Source organism: Rhinatrema bivittatum, chromosome 7 (genome assembly GCF_901001135.1).
Source record: "Rhinatrema bivittatum chromosome 7, aRhiBiv1.1, whole genome shotgun sequence".
Classification (NCBI taxonomy): Eukaryota; Metazoa; Chordata; class Amphibia; order Gymnophiona; family Rhinatrematidae; genus Rhinatrema; species Rhinatrema bivittatum.
Window position 1 is genome coordinate 278,954,249 of NC_042621.1, and position 20,123 is coordinate 278,974,371.

Consider the following 20,123-nt stretch of genomic DNA (forward strand, 5'->3'; position numbering starts at 1 on the left):
ACAGAATTGAAGTAAGATAGTATATTCTTTTGGGTCCCGCTAACCGGGTCCTCCATTTTCCCCAAAGCTGTAAAACAGCCTTAGTAAATGGTGTGAGTGAGTGGGTGATAACTGACCCCCATTCCCTGCTCCACGCCCTATACGCCAGTGGTACCTCCCCAGAGACTGCCTGTTCTATAACTACCCACGGCTTGGGTTCCCTAGTGTCATGCCAAGTAACAATCACTCCTAGCAGGATGGCGGTATAATACCAACTCAAATTGGGCACATTAAGGCCACCACGCAGTTTATCCCTATATAAAATAGAACGAGAAACCCTCGGGGGTTTGTGCTTCCAAATGAAACGGAACAGCTTTCTTTGCCAAATCCTCATGGCCCCCTCTGGCACCGGAACAGGTAATGTTTGGAATACATAGCATAGCCTAGGTAAAATGTTCATTTTAAGGGCGGCTACCCTGCCGAACCAGGAGAGGTCCGTCCGATCCCACCTATCCATATCTTGCTGAATCTGAGACCACAAAGGCCCATAATTAAGCCGGAAAAGCTCCTCAAGACGGGGCCCAATTTTAACCCCCAAATATTTTATAGAGTCCTTGGCACATCGAAAGGGCAGGCCCTTCCCAAGGAGGCTAAAATGTTCCTCCGGCATGGAAACATTCAATAGTTCAGACTTATCTGCATTAATCTTAAAGCCAGACAGCCGTCCAAACGCCCGCAGTTCCTCTAAGAGGAGGCTCAGGGATGTCTCTGGACTAGCAAGAGTGAATAAAAGATCATCAGCAAAAAGCAAGATCTTGTAAGACGTATCCCCTACCTGTACTCTGAATATATCCTCCCGCCGTCGGATTTTTTCCGCTAGGGGCTCTAACGAGAGAGCAAATAGCAGAGGGGACAAAGGGCAACCCTGCCGAGTACCCCGTTTGACTTCGAATGGGTCCGAATAGGCCCCATTAATTTTTATCCTAGCATGTGGATGACTATAAAGCTTTTTGATCCAAGTAATGAAAGTTTCCCCTATACCCATAGCTTGCAAGACTTGGAATAAGAATGGCCAGTGCACCCGATCAAACGCCTTTTCGGCATCCACCGTAAGTAGCACCACCGGGATATCCTGGGACTGAGCCCACCACATAAGTTCCACCACCCGCCTCACATTATCCGAGGCGAGTCGGCCCGGGATAAAACCGGACTGATCCTTATCCACCAGCCAGGGAGCTACCCTGCCCAAGCGGAGAGCCAACGCCCGTGCCAAGATTTTCAGATCAATGTTGATCAGAGATATTGGCCGGTATGACCCGCATAGGGTATGGTCTCTACCCGGTTTGGCCAGGACCGTGATGCCCGCTGTATTGGATTCCTTTGAAAATGTTCCTCCCAGCCGAACATCATTATACATAGCCACCAAGGGCGGGATCAACTCTGTGCTGAAGACTTTATAAAATTTCCCTGTAAACCCGTCTAACCCGGGGGCTTTCCCGACTTTGAGATCATTAATAATCAACGCCACCTCCCCTTCCCTCAGGTCCGCATTGAGAGTATCCCTATGTGCTTGGGATAGCTCCGGCAGCTTGACGTCCTGCAAATACTGAGCAATCTCCTCCGACGTGCACAAAGTCTCGGAATCATACAAGTGCTGATAGAATTGATTGAAACAGTGCCCTATATCTTTCTGAGAGTATACAAATTGACCCTGAGCCCCCCTTATTTTAGTAATTTGAGACTGCGCAACTTTTTCCTTAAGCTTCCTGGCCAAGTAGCGCCCAGCCTTGTTTCCCCATTCAAAATGGTGCTGCTTCAGCAGTTGCAGTTGATAAGCTATCTTATCCCCTTCCAGAGCTTGCAGGGCTTGACGAGCCGCCACTAAAGGCTGTAAAGCATCGGGATCTAAGGTTCGCTTGTGTCTCAGCTCCAATGTAGCCACTCGCTCCAGAAGGCGTAAACGTTCCTGGTCCTTTGCTTTTTTTACATAAGCTGCCCGCGCTATACAAAGACCTCGAACATAGGCCTTCAGACTATCCCAAATCACCCCTGGAGAGACTTCCCCATTATCATTAATGTCCAGGAATTCAATAATCCGCTGTCGGAGCCGAGACACAAACTCCTTGTCGTCCAATAAGCTATCATTTAACCTCCAAAATTTAGTGCCCATCGGAGTATCTTTGGTTTGCAACTTAAGCCACACTGGGGCGTGGTCTGACCAAGTAATAGTGCCCACCTCCGCTTCCAAGACCTTCCCCACGGTATCCTTATCAATCAGAAAGTAATCAATCCTAGAATAGGACTTATGTGGATGAGAATAGAACGTATAATTCCTCGCAGTGGGGTTACGTAATCTCCAAATATCCGTAAGCCCCCGATCTTCAATGAGATGTTTAAGTGACTTCCGTGCTACTTTCCCCCCAACACAACCACTATGGGTGTTATCCAGATAGGGATATCTCGTAATGTTAAAGTCTCCCCCAACTATAAGACGACCTTCCGTCCACTCACTAATAACAGTCGATAGTTTAGTGAAAAACCCAGTCTGTTCAGCATTAGGAGCATACACATTTAAAAAGGTATACAATTCCTCATTAATTTTGGCTTTCACCAAAACATATCGACCCTCCACATCCCGGATCTCAGATAAAATATCCACCACTACAGAGCTAGCAAACAGGATCCCTACCCCATTATATTTATATTGAGGAGTAGCTGCAGCGTGGAAAACTTGGGGATACCCCTTAGAGGTTAATAACCGTGCGTAGCATTTTCTAAGGTGTGTTTCTTGGCAAAAGATAATATCCACCTGATGATGGGCCATATCCCGCATAAACATTTGTCGTTTGTGGTAAGTGTTAAGACCCTTTACATTAATAGAAAGCAGTTTTAATGGCCTCATAGCGGATTGTGGATGAGCATTGCTATACCCCCCAAGACATGCCCGGGGAGGACATGAACTAAGCCCCATACCCAGCGCGTGGTAGACCGACCCGTACCTTTAGAAAATATGCCTAACCCCAGCACATTCCCACTCCCATAACCCCCTCCCATCCCCACCCAACTGCTCGCCACTCTGCCTCGAGTGGAGCTCCTCCATGGGAGACCTGACGCCACCATATGACCGAAATAGGGTCCCCCCTCCTCCGCATAGATAACCACATAAAATGGAACGCCCTTTACATTAAAGGGGAAAACATGGGTTCAAAACTTCAACCAGCAGAACTTGAACAGTAACAACCAAACCATGAGGGTAAACCCCGTTATAAGCCACTGCAGTCCTCGAGTGCTGCTTAGGATAGCACTCCCACTGAGTCTCATTCCATCAGAGGCTGATCAGTCTAAGAAAAATAAAAACCTGAACATAGTCCCCTGTGGACTCATCCTGGTTCTTCGAGTCCCGCTGGACCCCCAGATCTGCGACGTAGTCGTTTACCGCCATTATCCACTCGCTTCCACCTGGGCCTGTCACTCTTTCGAGTACTGCTCGCTGTAGAGGCTTCACGGAGTCCCTCCGGGTCTGAGGCTGGTAGACCTGCTGCCCGCAGGATATCCTCAGCTTCCATTACTCGCTGCACGCGGGATGACACACCATTAATAGTAAAGTGGAGGCCAAATGGAAAAAGCCATCGGTACCTAATATTATGGGAGCGGAGAATGCCAATAACATCTCTAAATTCCCGCCGTTTGCGGATAGTGGAAATAGCCAAGTCCTGAAACACCTCAATTTTACAGTTCTTCCAGTGGATAGTGCCCATGTCTCTCGCTGCCCGGGCCACTGCTTCTTTAACCAGGAAACTTTAACCAGGAAACTTTAACCAGGAAACTTTAACCAGGAAACTTTAACCAGGAAACCCGTTCTAGAACCACTTCCCTCGGCTTCTCTGTAGTCCCCTCCGGGTCCAGCAAGTGGGCACAGATGCCTTGCACCACTTGTGTGCAATCACGAAAGTCCTCTCCCTCCGGCACCCCTCTAAAACGTAAATTCACCCTCCGGTTTCTATTCTCCAGGTCTTCGACGTGAGACTGTAGTTCTTCGTGGGAGTCCTTAAGCTGCCCCAGCTCTTCCCGCACAGAGTCCAGCTCCGTTTGCGTTTCCTGCAGGCCGCGCTCAGTCTCATCGGCGCGCCTCTCCAGCTCCCGGACATCCCTTTTAGTGCTCTCAATCATATCGCCAAGTTCTTGGCGAAACCGGGCCATATCCCCCCGCAGCTCTTGAAACCAGGCCCGAAACTCATACCTGGTGGGGACCTCCGAGTCTAGGAGCGGCTCTGCAGGCTCCGATTCCGCTGCACTCTCCGGGACCAGCACCATCTTGTCTCCTTCCCCGAGCGCCGCGGCTGTGCTCGCTGCCGCGAAAGAGAAGCGGTTGAGATCGGGTTTTTTCCGGGGGGTAGCCATCCTTAGAGCCTGGAGACCTTAGATCGGTGGGATGCTGGTGCCCCGGACCGGACCGGAGGATACCGCGACCGGACCGGACCGGACCGGACCGGAGGATACCGCGATGAAGGCGGATTAGCGGCGGAGGAGGGGGGAGCCGAGGTCTTAGGCGGCCATCTTGGTGGGTGACGTCACCGGTCTCCCTCCAGGTACTTTCTGATCCCAAAAAAGTCAGGAGGACTTCGACCAATCCTGGACCTACGGGCCCTCAACAAGTACCTTCACAAAGAGAAGTTCAAGATGGTAACCCTGGGCTCGCTTCTCCCTCTGCTGCAAAGAGGGGACTGGCTATGCTCTCTAGACCTAAAAGATGCCTATACTCACATTGCGATAACTCAGTCTCATCGCAAATACCTCCGTTTTTTAGTAGGCCGAAATCACTACCAATACCGAGTGCTACCTTTCGGCCTGGCATCTGCACCACGGGTCTTTACCAAATGCCTCGTGGTGGTTGCAGCGTTCCTCAGGAAGGAAGGTATCCACGTCTACCCCTACCTGGACGATTGGTTAATCAGGGCCCCAACCCAGCAAATCGCTCGGTCCTCCCTGACCCTGACAATTCAAACTCTACTTTCTCTAGGGTTTCTTGTCAATTACGAGAAATTCTTTTTAGTCCCATCTCAAACCTTATTCTTCATTGGGGCAGACTTGGACACCTTACAGGCCAAAGCCTTCCTTCCTCATCAACGGGTTCAAATCCTGGTGTCCCTAGCTTGCCAGTTGCAGTCTCAACGCACAGCAACAGCTCGCCAGTTCCTCATTCTGCTGGGACAAATGGCCTCCTCAGTTTATGTGACTCCCATGGCCCGTCTGGCCATGAGAGTCATGCAATGGACTCTGAGATTGCAATGGACCCAAGCTGTTCAGCTTCTGTCCTCCATTGTTCGCATCACCGATGCACTCCGTCTGTCTCTTGCCTGGTGGATAAATCAATTCAACTTCCTACAGGGCTTGCCCTTTCTTCCACCAGACCCTCAAGTAATCCTCACCACCGACGCTTCCAACATCGGTTGGGGAGCCCATGTAAACAACTTACAAACTCAAGGGTTCTGGTCACCAGAGGAAGCCAAACACCAGATAAATTTCCTGGAACTGCGAGCAATCCGCTATGCTCTCAGGACTTTTCAAGATTGCCTATCGAAACGCACAATCTTAATTCAGACGGACAACCAGGTGGCCATGTGGTACATAAACAAGCAGGGAGGCACAGGCTCCTTCCTTCTGTGTCAGGAAGCTGCGCAGATTTGGGCAGAAGCCCTCTCCCGCTCCATGTACCTCAGGGCCACCTACTTGCCGGGAGCAGACAATGTATTGGCAGACCAGCTGAGCCGTGTCTTCCAACCACACGAGTGGTCGCTCGATCCCTTGGTAGCGACCTCTCTGTTTCACAAATGGGGTTATCCCCACATAGACCTCTTTGCGTCCCCTCAGAACCACAAAGTAGACAATTACTGCTCTCTCATTCGGAGCCAGCACTCTCGGCCGAGGGATGCATTCTCCCTCACGTGGACAACCGGTCTGCTCTATGCATTCCCTCCACTTCCTCTTCTGTCGAAGACTCTCGTGAAGCTGCGTCAGGACAGGGGAACTATGATCCTGATAGCACCGCACTGGCCACGCCAAGTGTGGTTTCCCATACTCCAGGATCTCTCCATCCGCAGGCACATTCCTCTGGGAAAGGACCCGCATCTGATCACTCAAAACGACGGATGCCTCCTCCATCCCAACCTCCAAGCCTTGTCCCTGACGGCATGGATGTTGAAAGGTTAGTCCTTCAGCCATTTAACCTTTCGGTTTCAGTTTCTCGTGTCCTGATCGCTTCACGAAAGCCTTCCACAAGAAAATCTTATTCCTACAAATGGAAAAGGTATACATCATGGTGCACTTCTCAGTCCCTTGATCCCCTTTCCTGTCCAATCTCTAAATTCTTGGACTATCTCTGGCATCTATCAGAATCAGGTCTAAAGACCTCTTCCATTAGAATGCATGTCAGTGCGGTAGCCGCCTTCCATAAAGGTATCGGGGGTGTCCCTATTTCAGTACAACCCCTTGTAACACGCTTTCTTAAAGGATTGCTCCATTTGAAGCCACCTTTACGTCCTCCGGCCCCATCTTGGGACCTTAATCTGGTTCTTGGTCGCCTTATGAAACCACCTTTCGAACCCCTTTACTCCTGTGACTTAAAATATCTCACATGGAAAGTGTTATTCCTTTTGGCTATCACTTCAGCTCGCAGGGTTAGTGAATTACAGGCCCTAGTTACCTATCCGCCTTACACTAAACTCCTGCAGGACCGGGCGGTGCTCCGCACTCACCCTAAATTTTTACCTAAGGTAGTTTCGGAGTTTCATATTAATCAATCCATCATACTACCTATCTTCTTTCCCAGGCCCCACTCCAACTCCGGGGAACAGACTCTGCATACCCTAGACTGTAAACGGGCTCTAGCTTTTTATCTAGACCGTACAGTTGCCCCCAGGAAGAGCACTCAATTATTCGTCTCTTTCCATCCTAACAAGTTAGGACAACCTGTGGGTAAGCAGGCTCTTTCCTCCTGGTTGGCGGACTGCATCTCCTTCTGCTATCAGCAAGCTGGCATTCCTTTTCAAGACCGTGTTAAAGCACACTCTGTGAGGGCCATGGCGACTTCAGTAGCACACCTTCGATCGGTGCCGCTTTCTGACATCTGCAAGGCTGCAACCTGGAGTTCCCTCCATACATTTGCAGCCCATTATTGTTTGGACAAAGCTGGAAGACAGGGTTTTCCTATCGTTTCGTCGACCCCCCCCCCCCTGAACTGCGTCGAAATAGGAAATATTGTCTATATATCCTATTTCATCGCAAACAAATGCACATTCCTAGTTCTTGACATCAGAGGGCACGACGGGGGATCTTTAAGAGGCAGCAGCGTTCCTCAGACTGGCATGTCAAACCTGTTCAGGCACGGTGGCCTACCCATCTTGGGGGGTCTGTCCCATCGTCAGGTAATCTCACCAGCGGCTCAGGGCTGACAGTAAGAACAGCTGGTCACTGGTTCGTCCCGCGACCAGCCAAGCACAATACAAGCGACTCCTTTTTGGGAGGCAACACAGTTCCAAGCAGAACCAAAAAGTTGTTAAACAATACCAATGACAGGGATGAACCCTATGGTACCCCTGAGCGCAATCCTTTCCACGCAGAATAATCCACACCCTGCTGAACTCTCAATTTTCTACCAATCAAAAAAAAGACTCAAACCACTTGAACACTTGCCCATCCAAACCTACCTGACACAATCATTTTAACATCAAGTTATGGTCGATAGTGTCAAAGGCCACAGACACGTCTAATTGGACTAGTAGTCCATTGCCTTCTTTATCAACTTGGATACAAAGGGAGTCTAACAAAGATGTTAACAGTAGTTCCATGTAATGTCCCTTTCTGGATCCAGATTGTTTTTCATCTATAATTGTTGTTCTCTCTATAAATTCTCCTAGCTGAACTAGCACATATTTTTCAATTATTTTAGCCAAAGTAGGAAAATTCGACACCAGATGGTAGTTGGTTAGGTTATCAAAAGAAATATTAGCGTTCTTCTGCACTGATGCAGTCTTTAAGCACTCAGGCACTATTCCCTCTCTTAAAGATATATTCATTATCATTTTGATTATTGGGTAAAAGTGATTTTTCACACCTATTATAAAGGCAAAAGGACATGGATCTAGTGTCCAATTGGTCATATGTAGCTTGCTAATTGCAAAATCTATGTCTAATAAAAGACACTTGTCTAAACTCAAACCATACGGGGTCAATCTCATCAATTTTGAGATCACCCACTAATGCTGTGGATGAAAGAAAAAGAGGACATTGTAAATACTCAATTTTTTCTTCAAAATAATCTGCTAATTTCTCACTAAGTGGATACTTATCATAATCTATAGCTGAATTTTTTGTTAATGATCTTACTATATGAAATAGCTCAAACGGTTGGTTGATTTAAAGAAATTCGAAGCTGTTGTGCATAATAGCTTCCCTTTGCATTGAAACAAATGGTTCTAAAGTCTCTCAGTGTTTCCGGAAAATGTGCCTTCTCTGAGTTAATGCCTTTCTTTCTCTATTTCTCTTCTACTCTTCTTAGAGTCTTTTGCAATACTAATAGTTCCTATGTAAACAATGGGGTCTTTTAATTGTGTCTCTTTATCTTTATTTCCTTTATCGAGGCAACCTTATTATATGTCATTCTTAAATTCAAATTCCATTTGTTAACCAGTTCCCCTACTAAACTGTTATCTTCCTCTTCAATGTATGGAAGATATCCACCATGAATATGCATGAGATAGATTTACATACAATGGAGGCAGTGCATGCAAATATATCTCATGCATATTCATGGTGGATATCTTGAAAACTATACCTCTTTGTGGCTCTCAAGGACCCGAGTTGGCCATAGTACATGCAAAGCATGGGGTCATACAGTAGGTAGCTAAAAACGCCACATCTTGACTGTTCCTCAACTATAGTTGCACCACTTGAGGGAAAAAATCCTTTAACATCTACTGCTGGTGACAAAGTAGATCCCTTGGAATGATAGGTAAGGTCCACAATTTAGAATTTGGTTCCTTTTTATCATCTAATGCAGTGGTTCTCAACCTTTTTTCTGTCGGGACACACCTGACAGATGGTTCTCACATCCGTGACACACTGACCCATGATTGTCTCGGGGCTAGATGTAAAAGTACAGTTTGCATCCACGGGAACCCCCCTGACCCACAATAATGGATGTAAAGCAGAATTATGACATTCCCCATACAACTCACCCTACAAAAAAGATATTCTGGTTCTGGTGTCATCACAGTAACAGCAACTCAAACTCCTACTTCCAGGCTCAATAGCCCTACTTATGAAAAGACAGCAGTTTACCACCAATGCATGTCCTCTTGAGAAAACACAACAAATAAGACTGATACAAACACTTACATGCTAATAAAATATCTCATCTCGGTAACAGACACAGAACCAACCTAACATACTCCCAGGATCTGCAGTAATGCACATAAACTAATCCGCACACAGTTACACCTGTATTATGGAATACACTCAAATAGGAGCAACCCTATCTATGAAAAGGCAACACTACAAATATTAAAAACCAATACACCTCTTATTAGGAAGACAGAAATAGCAAGCAGCTATAGACAGAAATAATTATAAAACTATACTAATAAGCAGAATAAATGTTTCAAAACAGTTAAGCACAGAATAACATCCAACAATTAAAAACCTCATAAAAAATATTAAAAATTCTCCAAACACAAATAAAATATTTCAAAAAAGCAGACACATCACATAATATTAAATAATTAAAATGGCAGTCAATCAAGAAAAATAAACTTTAAAAGCTACCTTTACTTACCCCTCCAGCAGCTCTCCTACTCCTGTCCTCTTCCATGCAGACCTTAGCACACATCAGAAGCAGCAGTAGTGGCTAAGCTCTATACTCATGGTCCTCTTCCTTAGGGCCCACATCTCTCACAAACACACCATACCAATCATGCCCCCATGACCAGTTTCTGTCTCTCACACACCAATCATCTCCCAAACAGTATTTTATTTGACACACACACACCAGTCACCTTCCTGAACAGTTTCTCTCATGCTATACACACACACAGGCTTCCCACTCCCATGTTCTACTTACATATACGGGCTTCTCACGCTCATAATCACTTTCTCTGTCTCACACACACACACACACGCACTCACCAGTCTCTCACTCCCATGCTTGTTCTCTCCACATGCACAGGCTTCTCATTCCCATAATCACTTTCTTTCTCTCTCTCTCTCACACACACAAACACACACCAGTCACCTGATCTCTCTCATGCATACACACACACACACATAGGTTTCCCACTCCCATGTTCTCTTTCAGATATACAGGCTTCTCACTATCATGCTGTGTCTCACACACACCCAGATTTCTCACTCCCATGCTCACTCTTCACATGCACAGGCTTCTCATTCCCATAATCACTTTCTTTCTCTCTCTCTCACACACACAAACACACACCAGTCACCTGATCTCTCTCATGCATACACACACACACACACACACACACAGGTTTCCCACTCCCATGTTCTCTTTCAGATATACAGGCTTCTCACTATCATGCTGTGTCTCACACACACCCAGGTTTCTCACTCCCATGCTCACTCTTCACATGCACAGGCTTCTCATTCCCATAATCACTTTCTTTCTCTCTCTCTCACACACACACAAACACACACCAGTCACCTGATCTCTCTCATGCATACACACACACACACATAGGTTTCCCACTCTCATTTTTTCTTTCAGATATACAGGCTTCTCACTCTCATGCTGTGTCTCACGCACACCCAGGTTTCTGACTCCCATGCTCACTCTTCACATGCACAGCTTCTCATTCCCATAATTACTTTCTTTCTCTCTCACACACACACACACACACCAGTCACCTGACCTCTCTCATGCATACACATACACACACATAGGCTTCCCACTCCCATGTTCTCTTTCAGATATACAGGCTTCTCACTCTCATGCTGTGTCTCACACACACCCAGGTTTCTCACGCCCATGCTCACTCTTCACGTGCACAGGCTTCTCATTCCCTGAATCACATTCTCTCTCACACATTCACACACACCAGTCTCTTTCTCTCACACATACCGTCACCTTACCAACCAGTCTCTCTCTCATGCATGCACACTCACACACACAGGCTTCCCATTCCCATGCTCTCTCTCACATAATCAGGCTTCTCACTCCCATGCTTTCTTTCACACACCCCCCCACAACACCAGGCTTCTTACTCCCATACTTTCTCACATACCCAGATTTCTCACTTCCATGCTTTTTCTCTCTCTCACACTCTCACATACACATCAGTCATCTCCCTGAGCAGTCACTTTCATTGTCTCTCACATATATACACACACATCAGCTCTCTGACCAGTTTCTCTCAATCACACACAGGCTCTCAATCAAATACATTCTCTCACTTACACACAGGCAGGCTGGCTGCTTCTCTCTCTTTCTCTCACTCACTTTCTCTCCCCACCCCCCAGCTCAAATGGTAGCTGCAGCAGCCTCCTCCTCCTCCAGCCCCCGCAGGCCAAGAAAGAAGAATCCCATCGGCCGTGGGAGGCTCATGTTGCTGTCTCCTTTCCCGATTACCGGCTGCTTCGATTGCTCGGGGACCGATGCTGCTGCCGCCAATGTTACTTTTCCATGCGGCACGGCTCTTTCTCCTTCCCGCACACCGCACTGTGTATCACTTCCTGTTCCGGGTCACGGGGGGGGGGGGGGGGGGGGGGCAGGCAGGCAGGCGCGGGAAGAAGAAATGGCCAGCCGCAGGTGCCACTGCTACTTCTAGCACCGCTGCCGTTCCCACTGGGCTTGTACGTGCTGATAGCCCGGCGGCAACGGCAGCAGGGAAGGAAGAGCAGCAAGAGAGACCGGGAGCACGCGACACACCTGCCGGTGCTTGGCGACACACTGGTTGAGAAGCGCTGATCTAATGTTTAGCCATATGGACTTACTGGTTATGCTATAGATGTGTTTTCTTTCTGCCGTACACACAGACAATTCTTCCAACTCTTGGTCAAGCTGCTTGTTAATCTGGACCCTCTGATTTATATGCTTTTCCAGGTCCTTGATGATATTCTTACGGTTCTGCACATTCTGCTTGTGGTGCTGGGTATTTCAGAAGGAAAGGTGCATAAGATTTTGTTAAGGCAGTTTTGGTAAAAGCTATGTAGAGTAGTGGTTTTCAACTCAGTCAGGTTTTCAGGATATTCTTCATAAATATGCATGAAACAGATTTGCATGCACTGCCTCCGCTGTATGCAAATTTGTCTCATGCATATTCATTGTAGATTTCCTGAAAACTTGATTGTCTGGGTGTGTCCCAAGGACTGGTTTGAGAATCCCTGAGGTAGAGAATGCTCATCTTGAAAACAAATACTAATTTGATTTTTTGTGTTTGTTTCCTGCTTAGTGTAAATTCATAGCTCACCTTCTCTTGAACCTTAAGAGTTTCCTCCAATACTGACATCTGGTGGGCAATTCTGCTGTCATAATTTGACACATTTAGATACTGTGGAACAAGAAATAATCATGGAATGAATGCTATTAGCATGAATTCTTTAATCTGTTACTGATTTTTCACTGGCAGACCTGTTGTGATAAATACCAGAATAACAGGCTTAGCAATAATGTTAAACCTGCAAAACGTTTTAGGAACAAGTAAATGTACATTTGTGACAGAAATGCTTGAATAATACTTGAGAAGCTTACAATCTAAATTATAGCTTTTATATCTTGGGTCTGATTTACTAATGTTTTCCTCACATTCTCTGTCTATGGCTAAAAAATATGGTTAGGCAAGGATAGGCAGCTCTTCTCCTCAAGTGCTGCAAGCAGGTCTAGTTTTCAGGGTAGCTATAATGAATATGCATGGCATGTACCATATTTGCATGCACTGCATCCATTGTAGGCAAATATATCTCATGCTTATTCAGTGTGGATATCTTGAAAACTGACCTGTTTGTGGCACTCCAGGACTGGAGTTGCCAACCCCTAGGTTAGTGGATCAGGCTCTTGAACACTTAACACCAATCTCATTTCACTACATTCTAAAAAGATAAACCCCTAGATTCATCAAAATGCTATAATATTGCAAGGATCAGTGCTTCTCAACCGGTGTGTCGCCAAGCACTGGCAGGTGTGTCGCGTGCTCCTGGTCTCTCCCACTGCTCTTCCTTCCCTGCTGCTGTTGCCACCGGGCTATCAGTACATTCAAGCCCAGTGGGAACGGCAGCAGTGGTAGAAGAAGCAGTGGCACCCGTGGCTGGCCTTTTCTTCTTCCCGCGCCTGCCCCCCCCCCCCACCGTGACCCAGAACAGGAAGTGATACGCGGTGCGCGGGAAGGAGAAAGACCGTGCCGCGTGATAAAGTAGCAGCGGCGGCTGCAGCATCGGCCCCCGAGCAATTGAAACAGACGGTAATCGGGAAAGGAGACAGCAGCATGAGCCTCCCGCGGCTGATGGGATTCTTCTTTCTTGGCCTGCGGGGGCTGGAGGAGGAGGCTGCTGCAGCTACCATTTGTGCTGGGGGGGGGGGGAGAGAGGAAGTGAGTGAGAGAAAGAGAGAGAAGCAGCCAGCCAGCCTGTGTGTGATTGAGAGCATGTGTGTGATTGAGAGAAACTGGTCAGAGAGCTGATGTGTGTGTATATGTGAAAGACAATGAAAGTGAGTGCTAAGGGAGATGACTGATGTGTATGTGAGAGTGTGAGAGAGAGAAAAAGCATGGAAGTGAGAAATCTGGGTATGTGAGAAAGCATGGGTGTAAGAAGCCTGGTGTTGTGGGGTGTGTGCGTGTGCGTGTGCGTGTGTGTGTGTGTGTGTGTGTGTGTGTGAAAGAAAGCATGGGAGTGAGAAGCTTGATTATGTGAGAGAGAGTATGGAAGTGGGAAGCCTGTGTGTGTGGGAATGCATGAGAGAGAGAGACCGGTTGGTAAGATGACAGTGTGTGTAAGAGAAAGAAACTGGGGTGAGTGAAGAGAAAGAATGTGATTCAGGGAATGAGAAGCCTGTGCATATGGAGAGCGAGCATGGAAATGAGAGAGAGACTGGTGTGTATCTGTGTAACAGAGAGAAAGTGATTATGGGAATGAGAAGCCTGTGCATGTGAAGAAAGTGAGCATGGGAGTGAGAAACCTGGGTGTGTGTGAGACACAGCATGGGAGTGAGAAGCATGTATATCTGAAAGAGAACATGAGAGTGGGAAGCCTGTGTGTGGGTGAATGCATGAGAGAGATCAGGTGACTGGTGTGTGTTTGTGTGTGTGAAAGAGAGAAAGAAAGTGATTATGGGAATGAGTAGCCTGTGCATGTGGAGAGAACAAGCATGGGAGTGAGAGACTGGTGAGTGTGTGTGTGTGTGTGAGAGACAGAGAAAATGATTATGAGAGTGAGAAGCCCATATATGTAAGTAGAACACGGGAGTGGGAAGCCTGTGTATGTGTATGGCATGAGAGAAACTGTTCAGGAAGGTGACTGATGTGTATGTGTCAAAGATTGTTTGGGAGATGATTGGTGTGTGAGAGACAGAAACTGGTCATGGGGGCATGATTGGTATGGTGTGTATGTGAGAGCCATGGGCACTAAGGAAGAGGACCATGAGTATAGAGCTTAGCTTCTACTGCTGCTTCTGGTGTGTGCTATGGCCTGCATGGAAGAGGAGTAGGAGAGCTGCTGGAGTAGGTAAGTAAAGGTGGCTTTTTAAGTTTATTTTTCTTGATTGCCTGCCATTTTAATTATTTAATATTATGTGATGTCTGCTTTATTGAAATATTTTATTGGTGTTTGGAGAATGTTTAATAGTTTTTATGAGTTTTTAATTGTTGGATATTATTCTGTTCATAGCTGTTTTGAAACATTTATTCTGCTTATTAGTATAGTTTTACAATTATTTCTGTGTGGAGATCTATAGCTGCTTGCTAGTTCTGTTTTCCTAATAAGAGGTGTATTGGTTTTTAATATTTGCATTGTTGCCTTTTCATAGATAGGGTTGCTCCTGTTTGAGTGTATTCCATAATACAGGTGTAACTGTGTGTGGATTAGTTTATGTGCATTACTACAGATCCTGGGAGTATGTTAGGTCGTTTCTGTGTCTGTTACCGAGATGAGATATTTTACTAGCATGTAAGCATTTGAATCAGTCTTATTTGTTGTGTTTTCTCAAGAGGACATGCAGCATTGGTGGTAAACTGCTGTCTTTTGGTGATTATATTCTATACTTGTGGAGGGTACATCACATCTCCACAATTTAAGTTTCCATAATTTATCTACCATTGTAAAGATTCTTTTAGGTAATTTGTAATTGGAATTGCCATGGACATGGTTCGCATTCTTTTCTCCAATTACCATGGAGATGCCATTGTGTTCTTCTCATTTTGAGGCATGCAATCGGCACTATATATATCATGGAAGCCATATGGCCAATTATTTTTAGTAACTTCTTCAATGTGGTTATCTTTTTCTTGAAGAGTGGGCATATTATTTCCACTATAGCACTTGCTCTTCTTTCTGGAAGGAAAATCATCATGTTTCTGATATTTAAAAAGAGCACGCTAGAGGTCCAAAGCTAGCTTCCTGGCTGCTATGGCAGATGTTCTACTTGCAACATCAAACCCATCGTATATAGATCTGGTAAGATGTTTGATGGACTCATCTGATTCTTTGAGAAAAAGAGTGTATACTTCCTTTTTATCTTCTGGAATATAAGCCAGAAAATCTCGTACGGTGTTAATGGAACTGTACAACTATTGTATTATTTGTACTTGGTGTGCTTGAATCCTTGTCTTTAGTGTAGCCACAGCAAATAATTTTTTCCTCATGTTATCAAGGATGCGTGGGTCCTTCCCAAGTAATGTAGCAGAATGAAGCTTAGACTTTTTGGACCATTCAGTGTTTTGGACCTTCAGCGTTTTGGTCATTCTACATAAAAGATAAGTGTTATTCACTACACAAATTAAAAAAAGGTGCAACCAAGACCGATGATTATAAGAATTGAGGAACCACAGATGAAAAAATGTATGTGGTAAATGACATTTGCAAAGATTTCTTAAGACTCTCCTACATAATATATGAGGTCTGGTTTCACATTATTAATAAATGAATTCCCAATTCTGTTGGTTAGGTTTTGATGTTTATATGCTATGAGATACACTGACTGGGCAATTTTAGGTTATAATTGAAATAAAAGTATGACAGGTATCATCTGTGTCATATTGTGAATCCTATAGGTGGTGGGTTTCAAATGCTCATTTCGATATTTATTTTCTGTGGTAGCTGATTTGGATCTTTCATTTATCCTTTAATGAAATCTGACCACATCTTCTTTACGAAGGAATTTCTTCTTTTTTTTGGGAAGGGAAGAATTATGTTCCCAGAGTCATACTCGATATCTATTGATTTCCTTGATGTTTTGGATGTGTCTCTTCATCTGGGTAATCAGAATAGGAATCTGAGAATGTGATTACGTGATGAGACTTTCTTTTTGCCTTGGTATGTAATTCAGATTCCCCTGAGCTTGCAGTAGGGGAATGCTTAGAATTATCACTAATTGGGCTTAACTGAGGCACCGATAAGTCCTCTGAGTTATATCCTGATGTTAGTGGCGACCTATTCTTCTGCGTTGGTGATGTTGGCACAGATGCACTCAACGCAGATGTCCTCGGCACCAATGTGTTCGGAGCAGATGTCTTTGGCGCCGATGCACTCCACGCAGATGTTCTCTGTGCAGATGTCTCTGGCGCAGGTGATGTCGCCCCCTGCGCAGTACCAAACTTGAAGATCGCGCCATCGTATTCAGTTTCGGCGCATAGGTGGGTTTACTTTGTGTCAATTCCGCTGAACTTTGCACCAATGTTTGTTTTGGCAAGAGCTGCACTGAAGTTGGCATCTAGGTTCACTTAGCGCTATTTGCTGACTTTTTTATATGATGCGAGTCTTCACAATGAGGTTTTTTATTGGAATCTCTAATTAGGGATTCTCCTTGCCTTTTGTGCTTTACCTGCAAATGGCCGCTATTCTCCTCCCTTAAAGTAGAGATGTGGGATGAGGAGTGAGCAGGTGATTTTTTTCTTTGGCTGGTCAAGTTTTTTCATTTTTTTCAATTTCGTTTTTTACTTTTGAGCATCGCTGGCATAAGCAATCTCATATTTCATTTTTAGTTCCCTGTAAACTTGAGCCCTAGGTGACATTCTGCCACAGGACTTATGTCTGGTCCCAAAAAGCAGAAGCATAGCTGGTAGGTGTCTCTGCTAGACATTTTCCTTCTACAATGATCGTATAATTTAAAAGGCCTTTTACCTTTATTCGTAGACATCTTGTGAGAAAGAGTTGGAGCAGTACCCTGTGTTCGTGAAAGCAGAAAGTAAAACTGACGATATGAGGAGAGAGAGTCATTGGCGGGAATGCCGATACATGCTCAGTTAAATGTTCAAGAACTTTCTGAGCCATATATGGAGAGCATGCCCGAATTTGTTGCTGGGAACTGATGTCAATCACTTGTGTGGCTGTATTGCATACTTGTCCATGGAGAACAAATGTTGTGTAGCTATGGGATGAGAAAAATAACCCGCCACCATTTCCTGATCCTGCCTCCCTCCCCCAAAAAATGTACAATGTAGCTACATTCCACTAACACCTGACACTGTCTTAAATGCTGTTACATAACTGTGGAAATTTGGTTTAACATGCGGTAAACACAGATTGATGTTACGTGTTCAAGGGCCTGAGCCATTAAACCATGGATAGGCAGCTCATGAACTCAAGTGCCACAGACAGATGTCCATAATGAACATACATGACATGTATTTGCATGCACTTCCTCCAGTGCGTACAAATATATCTCATGCATCTTCATTGTGGATATCGTGAAAACCAGATCTGTCTGTGGCACTTGAGGACAAGAGTTGCCTACCCCTGCATAAAATATTCTTTACCCAGAGACAGAATGTGAGAAAAGCTTTAGTAAATCAGCCCTAAGTGTTGTTCATTTGTTCAATGATGTTTGCCACAAATGTACATTTACTTGTTCCTAAAAATCTGTGCAGAATTAACATTATTGCTAAGCCACGTGATTTTATTTCTTGACTAATATTCAAATACTGTCATTTTTGGATGTGTTGAAAACCTGGCAAGATGGTAAACTACCATATGGAAAACAGATGACCACTGAACTACAGTATCATGTAGAAATCTTAGGACTAAATTTTAAAAAAGTGTTGCTCATGCTAAAAAGCCTACATTCGCAGGTACAGTATGTGGACTGTGTGTGAGCAACATGTATTTTAAAAGCCAGAAGTTATGTGTGTATATTCATGTGTATGAGTAACAAAAAAGGGTGGAGTTGAGGGGCAGGGCATGGGAGTTCTGGGATGGGGCCTATTGTTACGCACATAACTCCATATTTTACAACCGGAGGCTGCAGTGCAAGATGGCTTGTTAGCCGCCTAACTTTACTGCTGCTCCTAATGAGGAGCAAGTCTGCAGATCTTGCATTTTTGGGCTTACACGACAGAGTGAGGCATCCGGGTCAATTGGGGGGGGGGGGGGGGCGTGCAGGATGAAGAACCAGAGGGTCTGGATGACCTCGATATTGACTGGGCAATCTGATGGAGTCATTGGAAAAACTGGGAATATCACTCGCACGAGCATGTTTTAAAATCCGCTTAGATACACGTATTAAAGACGGCAAAGTCCGTGGAAGATACGTGAAGTAGGTTTGCTCAAGTAACCTCTTAAAATTAGAAGCATACTTATGCACACTATGGGGCGGATTTTCAGAGCCCTGCTCGCCGGTGTGCCTATGTTCAATAGGCCTACCGGCGCGCGCAGACCCCGGGACTCGCGTAAGTCCCGGGGTTTTCCGAGGGGGGCGGGCCCGATCCGCGCAGTGTTTTCGGGGTGGGATGTAGCGTTTCGGGGGCGGGCCCGGGGGCGTGGCCGCGCCCTCCGGACCCGCCCCCAGGTTGCGTCCCGGCGCGCTAGCGGCCCGCTGGCGCGCGGGGATTTACGTCTCCCTCCGGGAGGCGTAAATTCCCCGACAAAGGTAAGGGGGGGGGGGTTTAGACAGGGCCGGGCGGGTGGGTTAGGTAGGGGAAGGGAGGGGAAGGTGAGGGGAGGGCAAAAGAAAGTTCCCGCCGAGGCCGCTCCGATTTCGGAGCGGCCTCGGAGGGACCGGAGGTAGGCTGCGCGGCTCGGCGCGCACCGGCTATACAGAATCGATAGCCTTGCGCGCGCCGATCCCGGATTTTAGCGGCTACGCGCGTATCTACTAAAATCCAGCGTACTTTTGTTGGCGCCTGATGCGCCAACAAAAGTACGCCAAATCGCGCTATTTGAAAATCTACCCCTATATGTATTTTAAATCATATGCATGTAAAAGCACGCATATATATCTCTGCTTGTTCACTCATATGTGTGCGCCCATGTGCTCATTTTAAAATTGACTTGTCTATGCATTTCTGACTAACGGGCCAATACAGTACAGCACTGTTAGCCTGGGTTTGGCCGCGCGTTTTCGACGTGCTAGCTTTACCCCTTATACAGTATGGGGTAATAGAGCATCGAAAACGTGCGGCCAACCCCCCCAAAACTAATAGCGCCCGCAACATGCAAATGCATGTTAATGGCCCTATTAGTTATTCCCGCGCAATCCAGAAAGCAAAATGTGCAGCGAAGCCACACATTTTACTTTAAAAAATTAACGCCTGCCCAAAGGCTGGTGTTAATTTCTGCCGGCGCCAGGGAAGTGTACAGAAAAGCAGAAAAAAGAAAACTGTTTTTCTGCTTTTCTGTACGCCGGTATAATTGAACGGATGTTCAATTATACCGGCGTCCGTTTTCTGAACCTGTGGCTGTCAGCGGGTTTGAGAACTGACGCCGGCAAAATTGAGTGCCGGCTGTCAAACTCGCTGATAGCCGCCGTTCCTGTCAAAAAAAAAGGCGCTAGGGACGCGCTAGTGTCCCTAGCGCCTCTTTTTACGGTGGGCCCTCATTTGCATACTAAATCGCACGCACAGGAGAGTGGCCTGTGTGCGCATCGGGAGAGTGGGCACTCACCTTGGAGCGCCGGCTCTCCCGAAGGTTTTACTGTATCGGCCTGTAAC

The 20,123-nt window shown here is 46.1% G+C and overlaps 1 protein-coding gene across 1 annotated transcript in view; it reads right to left on the reverse strand.

Moving 5' to 3' along the window:
* Positions 1 to 20,123, reverse strand: part of CFAP43 (cilia and flagella associated protein 43) — a 368,309-nt gene that overhangs the window by 9,349 nt on the left and 338,837 nt on the right. The window contains 2 exon segments of the mRNA XM_029610740.1: positions 11,983 to 12,136; positions 12,459 to 12,539. Of these exon segments, the coding sequence (XP_029466600.1) occupies positions 11,983 to 12,136; positions 12,459 to 12,539 (235 nt within the window).